Source organism: Notolepis coatsorum (genome assembly GCF_963971535.1).
Source record: "Notolepis coatsorum genome assembly, chromosome: 19".
Classification (NCBI taxonomy): domain Eukaryota; kingdom Metazoa; phylum Chordata; class Actinopteri; order Aulopiformes; family Paralepididae; genus Notolepis; species Notolepis coatsorum.
Genome location: NC_140183.1, coordinates 81,822,338 through 81,834,099, shown reverse-complemented (window position 1 = coordinate 81,834,099; position 11,762 = coordinate 81,822,338). Strand labels below are relative to the sequence as shown.

At 44.5% G+C, this 11,762-nt stretch overlaps 1 protein-coding gene across 1 annotated transcript in view; it reads left to right on the top strand.

The window, feature by feature from the left end:
- The first annotated feature begins 9,815 nt into the window (after positions 1-9,815).
- Positions 9,816-11,762, top strand: part of itga10 (integrin, alpha 10) — a 134,819-nt gene continuing 132,872 nt past the window's right edge. The window contains exon 1 of the mRNA XM_084336733.1: positions 9,816-10,733. Within this exon, the coding sequence (XP_084192859.1) occupies positions 10,682-10,733 (52 nt within the window). The 5' untranslated portion in view covers positions 9,816-10,681. The remainder of the gene's footprint in view (positions 10,734-11,762) is intronic.

Sequence of the window (11,762 nt, the reverse complement as noted above, 5' to 3'; positions counted from 1 at the left end):
CTGCCCCTGTAGTTCCCTAACATATTGTGTGTCAGCTAATGTTAGCCTATCCCCTGTCCTCTTTGTCTGGGGAAAACGGGTCCAGCCACTTTTCTTGCTGTCATTTAGCTCCTCAGCCTTTTGTTAGGCATATCTGGAAAATCTCGTCTCTCGCCCTAGCTGTTGTTAAATATATACAAAGCTGCTGCTGCCGTAGAACCTGAATGGCAAGCTTCGTCATTACCAGCTACATGTTGTATAAGCTTATCAATAAGTAAGAAAATAGCATCCCTAGCACAATATCAACCGTATTAATTTTTACTTTAGTTTTACATTCAATGATATGGCAAAGGAAACACTGACATACTGTATAATTAGATGTTCGACAACACAACACTTTCACATAAAACATATTGATAGAGTACAACAATATTTTGTATTGTATTACACAATACAAAAAAAGGGAGGGGGGGGGTGAGGATGCAGAACATAAACGATACAGAATAATCATATTATTATATATTATATTATTATAGAAACAAACCAGTTCGAGTACAAGGGTACAAGGGCTAAACTACCCAAAGGCAAAACAGCAGACGGAAAGACCTTGGCACCGAAGTGGCCTCAGGTGAGCAGACACCAGTAGGTACAAGACACTGGGCCAAGGCAGGCAGGAAGATAAGGTACACGTAGATAGACTCATTAAGATTCCTTGTGAACAGTTCAAACATGATAAAAAAAAACAGGTTTCACAACATACCTCAAGAGTCACAACCTCAGCTGAGCAGAGAACAGTCAGTCAATGAACAGGAACAAACAGGAAACTAATACACATAAATAAAACGGCAAAGGCTCACTGGGAACAGTTTAAACCTAATAATTATAAGAAGAAAATTAAGAATAATAACAATAATAATACACTTTATTTGTATAGCATCTTTCATACAAGAATTACAGCCCAAAGTGCTTCAAAGCAGAAAATACAGTAAAATATATATAAAACGAGCAAGACAGAATAAAAACAATGCAGAAAGAAGAAAATGGGTCAAATCAATGCAGACAATACATATACATTTACATTTAGTCATTTAGCTGACGCTTTTATCCCTTACCTCTGTGATGTATGTATTGTCTGTGTCCAATAGTCTTATCTAGATCTTTATTTTTTTGTTTATTTATTTTCATTATAAAAAAAATTTCGTCCCCTTTTCCCTGTTCCTTCAAGAGGTCCTTTCGTCCTCTCGCCAGGCTGTCATTGTAAATAAGAATTTGTTCTTAATTGACCTGCCTGGTTAAATTAAGGTTAAATTAATTTATTAATTTAATTGAATCCAAAGCGACTTACATTATTGTATAACAAGTCATCAGGAGGGGTACACCTCTGGCTGCTATAGGATAAAGTGGTATTGTTCGTCAAACGGTGTCGAACTTGAGTGCTAGTGGTATAGACATTAGCATAGTAGGTAGTAGTATAGGCATACAGTAGTAGTATAGTAGTATAGAGACATAGTAGCAAAGTACATAATAGTAAAAGATTTTTTTTGCAGTCTTTAATTTTTTATTTTTTATTAAATTAATTCAGATATTGATTGAAAAAGTGTGTTATTAGTTGACGGCGGACAATTGGCTGGGTTTCAGCTGTCCTGACAGGTGGAAATTCTGTTCCACCATTGTGGAGTGAGGACAGAGAATAGCCTGCCTCACTTTGATGACCCCCCAAAAGCCCGAATAGGAGTGGGTCTCAGGCAGCCAGAAGATGCAGAGCGTAGGGGTCTCACAATACAATAACAGAAAACAACAGAAATAGCATAAAGATAGCAGCATAAACAACAATAAAATAGCTCAATTGAATCTACTGTTTGTTGCTCATTTCAAAAACAGATGGTTGCATCGCCACACATTACTATTTTGTACAAACAAACAAATTCATTTGAATAGTTGTCATGCATACATGTGTGTGTGTGTGTGTGTGTGTGTGTGTGTGTGTGTGTGTGTGTGTGTGTGTGTGTGTGTGTGTGTGTGTGTGTGTGTGTGTGTGTGTGTGTGTGTGTGTGTGTGTATGGAGGAGGGGTTGGTGGAGTGTGCATAAGCACTCACTGCGAAGCCAAAAACAAACATTTCAAACAATATAAGCATTTTGTTGTTATAGAGTCCCTGATGACACAATATGTTTGTTAAAACAGTTCACCAGTTCACCTCTTTGCCAGTAATAATTTCAGCATGTACATAACAGGAGGAAGGGCTAGTAGATACAGACTTAAAGGGGAATGCCACCAGGGGAGCTCCAGTAGCTCACCACGTACCGCAAGTGCTATTTCAGCGCCGTGGACAACCGTGCTCGCACGGATCTGGGGCTGAGCGAGTTCGAATCCCGGACTGCAGCCGTGCCTTTCCCAGAATGTCTTCCCCCCCATCTGAACCCTTTCAGCCTGCTTCTGTCGGTCGAACTTGACCAAGTATAAATGCGATAAACGTATAAAAGAGCCAGGGAAATGGCCAAAGTTTAAAAAAAAAAGGGGAATGCCACCTATTTTAAGAATTCACGTAATGTTCTTCCTGTGCCCCGAGACAACTAAGTCAGTATTTGTAAACACGCACCACTCTCTCCTAAAGCTAGAAATCAGAGAGAGAACCCTCCACTTGGTGATGTCACTTATATGTAAAATCTGGGGCTGCTCCATAGACTTTAAACTGTAAACGACCACAGCTAAGATGTCATAGCTGCGTGTGCATTCTGCATGTAAAAAACACATTCACATGGCATGAACATGCTGCCTGCTCCGACGTGTCCCGTGGTCCCAGACCCTGGGTCTCAATGCTGCATCAAACACAATGGGTCTCATTCCCCAGCGGATTTACGACAAGAAATTTGCTCTCAGGCCGATTTGCGACATATTAGGGCTGGTAGAGAGATTCCCCAAACGTCCCTAAGATTGGATTCGGCCGTGGCTGAGAGCAGAATTTACGAGTGCTGAGGAGCACACTTAACTTGACAGACTGTGCGCTCCGTGTTCTTAATGGCTTTATGTGGGAGGAATCATAGTGATTCCTTCATGTCAAACATATACCAGCCTCCTTGGAATTAATAAATTAATCATAATTTCAATAAATATGACAATATTTGTACGATAAAAAATTATGCATTTGATGTCGGATTCATCTGATCACAGGGCAGCTGGATTAACCATATCTGAACCAGCTATTTTGGACAAATGTTTGTATAATTACTTTAATTACTCAGATATTCAAACACAATTATGCAATTATTGTGAAATGATTGAAAATAATAATTATTGAATGCCTTCTGTGGAATTTGTATTTCTTATTTGTTACATATCTGTTTTATTGATTAATTATACATTTGAAAGAATGCAGGTTATAGCCAACATGCAATATATCCCATTGAAATGATTGGTAATGGGACAGACATTTGTTTTATATAGCTATAACCTGCATTCTTTCAAATATATCATTAATCAATAAAACAGATATTGGAATACACTATGTAGCCTACGTGTCTAATGAATTAACAGTAGGCTTATATTATTCTAATTACTTGTTTAATTAGGATTTAATAGATAATATATATGCTCTGCCCTAGTAAGTACAGTACACATATTAAGTGGACTGGTGGACTGTACTACTATAGGCAGCGCAGTATCTATGTGATTTCCTAATCAAACAAGTCATTAGAATAATATAAGCCTACTGCGTTCATTCATTACTACAGTACTGCGAGCGTGTGGGTGTGTGTGTGTGTGTGGGTGTGTGTGTGTGTGTGTGTGTGTGCGCGCGCTGCGGCATGTGGCCACGAGCTGTAGTAGCCTGTATATGATGACAAAATACATTAATCTAATCTCATTTTGATCGGTTGCAAAGCGCTTCCGCCACCATTTTTACACGGCTGCATGCATCAGTTGCATTTAATGAGCTGGACAGGTGTGTCTAAACTCTCAACTTTTTGCGACTTCATTTGCACACGGCACAGAGCCTGGCTTATAAGGAGCTCTCGGAGGTGTGTCTGACCTAGACGGGAACGCGCATTCATAGTGACATTCCTCATCGCCGGCATACCAGCTGTGATCGTTTGAGCCACTTAAGACGTCGATTCTGTCTCAGTCGGTTCCAAGATGGTTGCCCTAAGAGAAGTCTTTGGAAAATATTGGGGAATGAGACCCAATATTCCTGCCTCCTCTATGGTCCCAGACCCTGGGTCTCAATGCTGCATCAAACACGATATTCCTGCCTCCTCTATGGTCCCAGACCCTGGGTCTCAATGCTGCATCAAACACGATATTCCTGCTTATTAACCGGCTTATTAATGAGAAAAAGGCGCAAGCAGGTGCAGCAGGAATTAAAGAGGAGTCTGAAGCAGGCCACGGAGGATTATGAGAAGAAGATGGAGAGGAAGCTGCAGCACAACAACACCAGAGAGGTGTGGAGGGGAATGAAAACCATCACCGGCTATAAGCAGGTAAACTGCCAGGCAGAGGGTGATGTGGACAAGGCCAACGAGTTTAACCAATTCTACAACCGGTTTGACACGGCAGCCAGGGCTCGCTCCGGCCCTGTTGACCAGGCCACACCAACCTCCCCTCCCACCTCTCCAGCTGCAGCTCCTCCCCCTGCACCATCTCCTCCTCACTGCTGCAACCACAACTCTGCAGTTGCACCCCCTGGCCCCACCCCCTGTCACCTAGTTCCCCCCCTGTCACCTGCCTCCCCCCCTGTGTCACCCAGCCCCCCCCCCCCCCCCCCCCCCCCTGTCCCTCACAGTAGATGAGATGAGGGCAGAACTAAGGAGACTGCGTCCAGGAAAGGTGGCTGGCCCGGATGGCGTGTGTTCAAGGCTGCTGAAGCTCTGTGCAGACCAACTGGCTGAGCCGCTCCAGAAGCTCTTCAACTTGAGCCTGCGGGACGTGAGGGTGCCGGTCCTGTGGAAAACATCATGCCTTGTGCCGGTACCCAAAGCTGGGAGCCCGGCCGAGCTCAACGACTACAGACCGATGGCCCTCACACATCATGAAGACACTGGAGAGGCTGCTTCTACACCATCTGAGGCCACAGACCGAACACGCCCTTGACCCCCTGCAGTTTGGGTATCGGGAGCACATCGGGGTGGACGATGCGGTCCTCTACATGCTCCACCGGGCCTACTCCTACCTGGATGAGCCGGGGAGTTATGTGAGGATCATGTTTTTGTATTTATTTAGTGCCTTTAATACCATACAGCCTCTGCTACTCAAGGAGAAGCTAGAAAGGATAGGGGCGGACCCCTACAAGGCCTGGTCTACCTGACAGACTGACCACAGTTTGTCAGAATGGGCAACTGTGTCTCGGAGACGGTGGTCAGCAGCACCCTCTACACGGCAGACTTCACTTACAACTCGGAGTCTTGCCACGTCCAAAAATACTCGGACGACACAGCGATTATGGCGTGTGTGAGGAAGGGACAGGAGGGAGAGTACAGGGACCTGGTGGGAGCCTTCGGTGACTGGAGCGAACGGAACGGCCTTCTCCTGAACGCAATAAAGACCAAGGAGATGATACTGGACTTCCGCAGGTCGAAAACCACCTCTGCAACCAGTCAGCATACGGGGAAACAACATTGTGACGGTGCAGACATACAAATGTTTAGGTATGCACCTGGACGATAAGCTGGCCTGGGCTGCAAACGCGAAAGCGCTCTAAAAGAAAGGACAGAGCCGGCTGTTCTTCCTTAGGAGGCTCAGGTCTTTTAATGTGCGTGGGGAAATGTTGTTCATGTTCTAACAGGCAGTGGTGGCAAGTGTGCTCCTCTATGCCGCTGTCTGCTGGGGTGGTAATACCACGGCCAGGGATGCCAGGCGGCTGGATAAGCTGGTGAAAAAGGTTGGCTCAGTGGTGGGGAGGAGACTGGACCCACTGGGGACCGTGGTGGAGAGCCGCACGCAGAGCAAGCTGCTGGCCATTATGGACAATACCAACCACCCTCTCCACCACACCCTGGTGGGGCAGAGCAGCAGTCGCAGCGGACGGCTAATGTCCCTGCACTCGCGGACTGAGCGGCATAGGAGGTCCTTTGTGATTGATTGATTGATTGAATTGATTGATTGATTGAATTGAATTGAATTGATTGATTGATTGATTGATTGATTGATTGATTGATTGAGCATTTTATTAACAGATTGCAGAATAGGTACAATACAGTACAGCTCATACACACAATCAGTCGCGGACTGGGACCATAATTCCTACCGGGAATTTGACTCAGGCAGGCCAGGCCAGGCCCATACCCTCTGATTGCGCCCCGCTTTCGTCTCATTCTTTCAATTTTAGTCCGACGTTCGTCTTCACCCATTCTAGAGCTATCCAAAACGTTCATATCTCCCGGGTTTCGGCAGTTGATCTCATCATGATTTAAATTAATAGGCTTGTTTGAGATTGGCGACTGGCGAGGCCTGCGCATGCGCACTGCATCGCGCTGGGTTGTGAATAACAAGTTAACTCATTCCTGCCTGCTTGCCTGAACTTATATATGCGCAAATAGAAACATGTATACCGACCTGGCCTGCTTCGGAGTTCAGTGGCCTGACTGCGGGCACAAACAAACACATTTAAAAATAAAAAAAAGCATTTGCCAGTCTGCCAGTCTGCCAGGCCACACAATTGTTAAGGGGATGCAGACCAGAGAAAGGGGTGGGGTAACTGTACATTGGATTATCCACGAAACCTTACTTGGTCCCAAAAAGAGGGTCTTGTGTATTATTGGGTTAGGACATTTACTGTACATTGGAGGGGTTGGGTTAGGACCAGTTTCTAATTGCAGTCTCCCGTAGGTCCCGTTGTCCCCAATGCCATCAGACTATACAAAAGCGCAATATAGTGCAGGGGACCTTGACCTCTGACCTGTTCCCTGTTCCTCACACACCTGTTTTTACACCTGTTTTAATTTTTTACACCTGTTTTTACACATTTGTTTTATACACCTGCTTTTATCTCATCACGCTCTTATTGATATTGATAGATATGATTTAATTGAATTTTATTCATGATGCAGACATAACGTGAAACAACTGAATGAGAACTGTCAATGTCTGTATACTGTGTGAGCTGTGAGATACCCTGAATTTCCCCAAGGGGATTAATAAAGTATCTGTCTGTCTGTCTGTCTGTCTGTCTGTCTGTCTGTCTGTCTGTCTGTCTGTCTGTCTGTCTGTCTGTCTGTCCGTCCGTCCGTCCGTCCGTCCGTCCGTCCGTCCGTCCGTCCGTCCGTCCGTCCTTCCATCCATCCATCCATCCATCCATCCATCCATCCATCCATCCATCCATCCATCCATCCATCCATCCATCCATCCATCCATCCATCTATCCATCTATCCATCTATCTATCTATCTATCTATCTATCTATCTATCTATCTATCTATCTATCTATCTATCTATCTATCTATCTATCTATCTATCCATCCATCCATCCATCCATCCATCCATCCATCCATCAGGGACCTGGGCTTGAACTATGACCTCTGCCAGTGGGTCTTGGACTTCCTGACGGGCAGACCCCAGGTGGTGAGAGCAGGCAACTGCACCTCCTCATCCATCACGCTCAACATAGGGGCCCCCCAGGGCTGTGTCCTGAGCCCCCTCCTCTACTCCCTGTACACACATGACTGCGTGGCACAGCGGAACAACAACACAATCATCAAATTTGCTGATGACACAGTAGTGGTGGGCCTGATCTCTGCCAACGATGAGAGGGCATACCTGGAAGAGGTAGAGAATCTGTCACAGTGGTGTCAGGAGAACTGCCTCTCCCTGAACGTCAGCAAAACAAAAGAGATGATTGTGGACTTCAGGAGGTCGGGGGTCAAGGACTACAGCCCCCTCAGCATCGACGGGGCACCGGTTGAGAGAGTGAACAGTTTCAAGTACCTCGGAGCCCACATATCCGAGGACTTGACATGGACCACACACATTGACAGTGTTGTGAAGAAGGCACGACAACGCCTCTACTTCCTCAGGCGCCTAAGGAAGTTCCAAGTCAGTCAGAAGATCCTTAGGAACTTCTACTCATGTACAATAGAGAGCATCCTGACTGGCAACATCACCTCCTGGTTTGGGAATAGCACTGCACAAGACCGTAGCAGACTACAAAGAGTGACACGTTCAGCCGAACGCACAATTGGAGGGGGGCTTCCCACCCTCCAGAACATTTACAACAAGCGGTGCAGGGGCAAGGCTAAGAGAATCATCAAGGACTCCAGCCACCCGAACAACTGCCTCTTTGAACTACTGCGGTCAGGCAAGCGATACCGGAGTCTTAAGGCGAGCACAGAAAGACTCAGAAGAAGCTTCTATCCCCAGGCCATCAGGCTGCTCAACGAACAATAAACACTATGCAACAACCATCAAATGCACACAGCACACACACCCACACGCACACACTCACTTAAACAAACAACACACTGCAGCACCCACTCTACACACTTTAGATCACCTAAACACACTTTACACTTTATATTTATTGGTAAAGGATTTGCACTACAACTCGTACACCTTACTGTAAATTGTACCTAAATTGTACCTCATCCCATTTCTGCTCTGCACTATATAGTATTGTATATTAGTACATTGCATAGAATATTGTATATTGTATGGTAACTCAGTTACTTCTATTCTGCATCGAACATTGTACATATGTCTATACTGAACACTGTGACCTTTTTGTACTTCTATTTTACATGCTATACTATTTTATTTCATACTATCTTGTCTAGCACAGTCTCTGGAGCGTAACAGTAAGAAGCATTTTGTATAAAAGTATTCTGTACTTCTGTATGACAACTATTAAAGAAACTTGAACTTGAAACTTGAACATCCTCTATGGTCCCAGACCCTGGCTCTAAGATGCAGTATCAGAGGGATGAAGAGACTGGAAACAACTACCAATTGCCAAAGAGCCTTAACATGCACTGATGACTTTGATGAGTATACGTACAGTACAGTACATACAGTACAGTACATACATCACATTTCTGGTTTTAGGCTCCTCTTGTAAAGGTCTTTGGCGCCCCCTGTAGGCTGTGGGTCCCTGCATCTCCCTTCCCAAACAGTTTGTGACGTATGTACGTCACAAACTGTTTGGGAAGGGAGATGCAGGGACCCACAGCCTGCAGGGGGCGCCAAATACCTTTACAAGAGGAGCCTAAAACCAGAAATGAATAGCCTACATTCAAGAGAAATAGCCATTGTGTCACAGAGGCTTACTTCACAGTGACTTCTCCACTGTATTGTTAATATAAAAAAATCTTTAAAAAATCCATTAATTCTTAAGATCAGCACCATTCACTCACAGGTTGAAAAGGTTGCCACAATTAGATAATTAATTAGAGAAACTGACACCTTGGAGAGACACGTTCTCTATAAAATTAACCAAAAATACATGATGTCCCCACAGGCCTCGTAAATGTCAATGTTGGTCGGAATGTTACTAAAGGATGAAACAACGTCAAGATGGATAGAGAGCATTTTGAAATATATGAAAAGTGAGACGGATGAATTGAAACTGGGGGACCCTGATGTAAACAAGACGAAAGTCTTTCTCTGGTCTGCATCCCCTTAACAATTGTGTGTATTGAGCCGCACTGTATTGTACCCATTCTGCAATCTGTTAATAAAGTTTTCAATCAATCAATCGAGAGAGAGAGAGAGAGAGAGAGAGAGAGAGAGAGAGAGAGAGAGAGAGAGAGAGAGAGAGAGAGAGAGAGAGAGAGAGAGAGAGAGAGAGATGTGGGTTTGAGGTTTTCAAAATGTGAACCAGGCGCGCTCGGAGAGAAGTCTGGTAGATGGAAGAGAGAGAGAGCGAGGAGAGGAGAGGTCTGTACTAGCAGCCTGGGAATAAATGCAGTCTTTCATGTAAAAGTGAGAGGAGATCGATTCCGTACAAGAAAATCGTCAACTATAGGCTGTTGTTGGTGGAATATAGATAGAGCAAGAAGTAGAGAAGCAACAGTGAACTGAGAAGATAATGGGAATAAAGACAACTCAAAGGAACAACTCGCAGCAATTTACCTCAAACTATTTGGCCGATGAGCGGGCCCCCCTCACTCTGAACGGATCATCTCTCAGAGGAGCGCGCGCTGAGACGGATGGATGAAAGTGGGCACTGATTGACAGAATCCAAGAAGCAAGTGAAACATATTTTGGAAGGTGTTTTACGCGTTAGTGATGGTTTAACGATTGTGAACAAGCCTCTTATTCGAATGAACAGGTGCTGGATCTGGGGGATCAGTGGAAGCGGACCGAGACGATGGGTCATTGAAGTGTCAGTTACGCACGACGACGAGGTCCAACTCATTATGTACCATTAACGTATGTTTGTTAAACATTTTGGTTATTTTTCAACATAAAACTTTTTATATATATATATATATACATATATTGGCTAATCTCTCGCCTGCCAGATATAGGACAGTCTGTTGCAAGTTGTTGCAACCCAACGCGTTCCTGCTGGGGTGGTGGTGTACCCAATTACGCGAGCGATGCCCGTGAAGCAGCACAGGTTTTACGCATCCCCGGAGAGCTGAAAGAGCGCGTGTGCGCGCGTGTCGTTATGTTCAGGTAACTCTACTGCGTTTAGACCAATTCTATAGGGAGCCCGGTTTGTAAACAAACATCGAGAGACGACAGATCATCTCCTCCATCATCACCTTCACCTCACAAATGGAGCTGCGCAACTACCTGCAGTTCATCAGCTTCATCATCCTCCTCAAAGGTAAGGATCTCTATAGGACGCGTTGCAATAATAATGGTTGAGTTGATTTTCACGGTCACCCCCTTCTCATATTTAGACAATTCAAATGCAATATATATTCAGAATTAATTTTATGCTCTGACACGAGTTTTGTTTTTATCTTTATGTGTCTGCTGTTTTGCAAGTAATCAGTAGGCACACTCTCGTGGTTGTATGTGTCATAAATGCCACAAGACAGCTTATATGTAGACTAAACCCTTTTAGCCTGTTAAAAGCCTTTGAAGTCCATAATTATTTTTATTTTAGACCAATATATAATCATCCTTTTGGTCATGACTGGTGCCTCTATTTTTATCAACTGTTCCCCTACCCTCCTCCTGCAGTCAGTGTTCGACTGGGTGATACGGTCATTAACCCCGCAGTGTCCTTGCTCGACACACCACTCAAACAGACAATGGCCATGAAGAATGGCTCAGACAGTGAGTGCCACAGAGTTAAAGGGATAGTTCAGATTTTTGGAAATCTAGCCCTACAGTATGTGTTACTTACCAAGGATGTTGTGGAGTGGCAGAGTATTTTTCTCAGCACAATCCATGCTGTTCCCCAGACTAGTTCTGGCTAGTTAGTCACAATGCAAAGTCAATGGGGCCAAGCTTCCATCTGTACTGCTGACTGAAGACAACTGAAATCTACTCCACAGTGACACACAAAATAGATTTCAGTTGTCTTCAGTCAGCGTGTACAGACAGGAGATTGACCCCATTGACTTTGCATTGGGTCATGGCTAATTAGCCAGAACTAGTATGAGGAACAGCATGGGTTTTGCTGAGAAAGGACTCCATACTGATTAACAACATCATTGGTAAGTGGCAAATAGAGCTACAGTTCCAAAATCAGAACTATCTCTTTAACATAGAAATTCCAAATATGATTGTGTGGAGTAGAAAAGTAGGCCTATAAGCTGCCAGAACAGGCTCATGGCCACACAGTAGTCATGGGAATTACAACTCTTTGAAGGAAGCCGGATCTTTTGGCTCTGTTCCTTTCCAA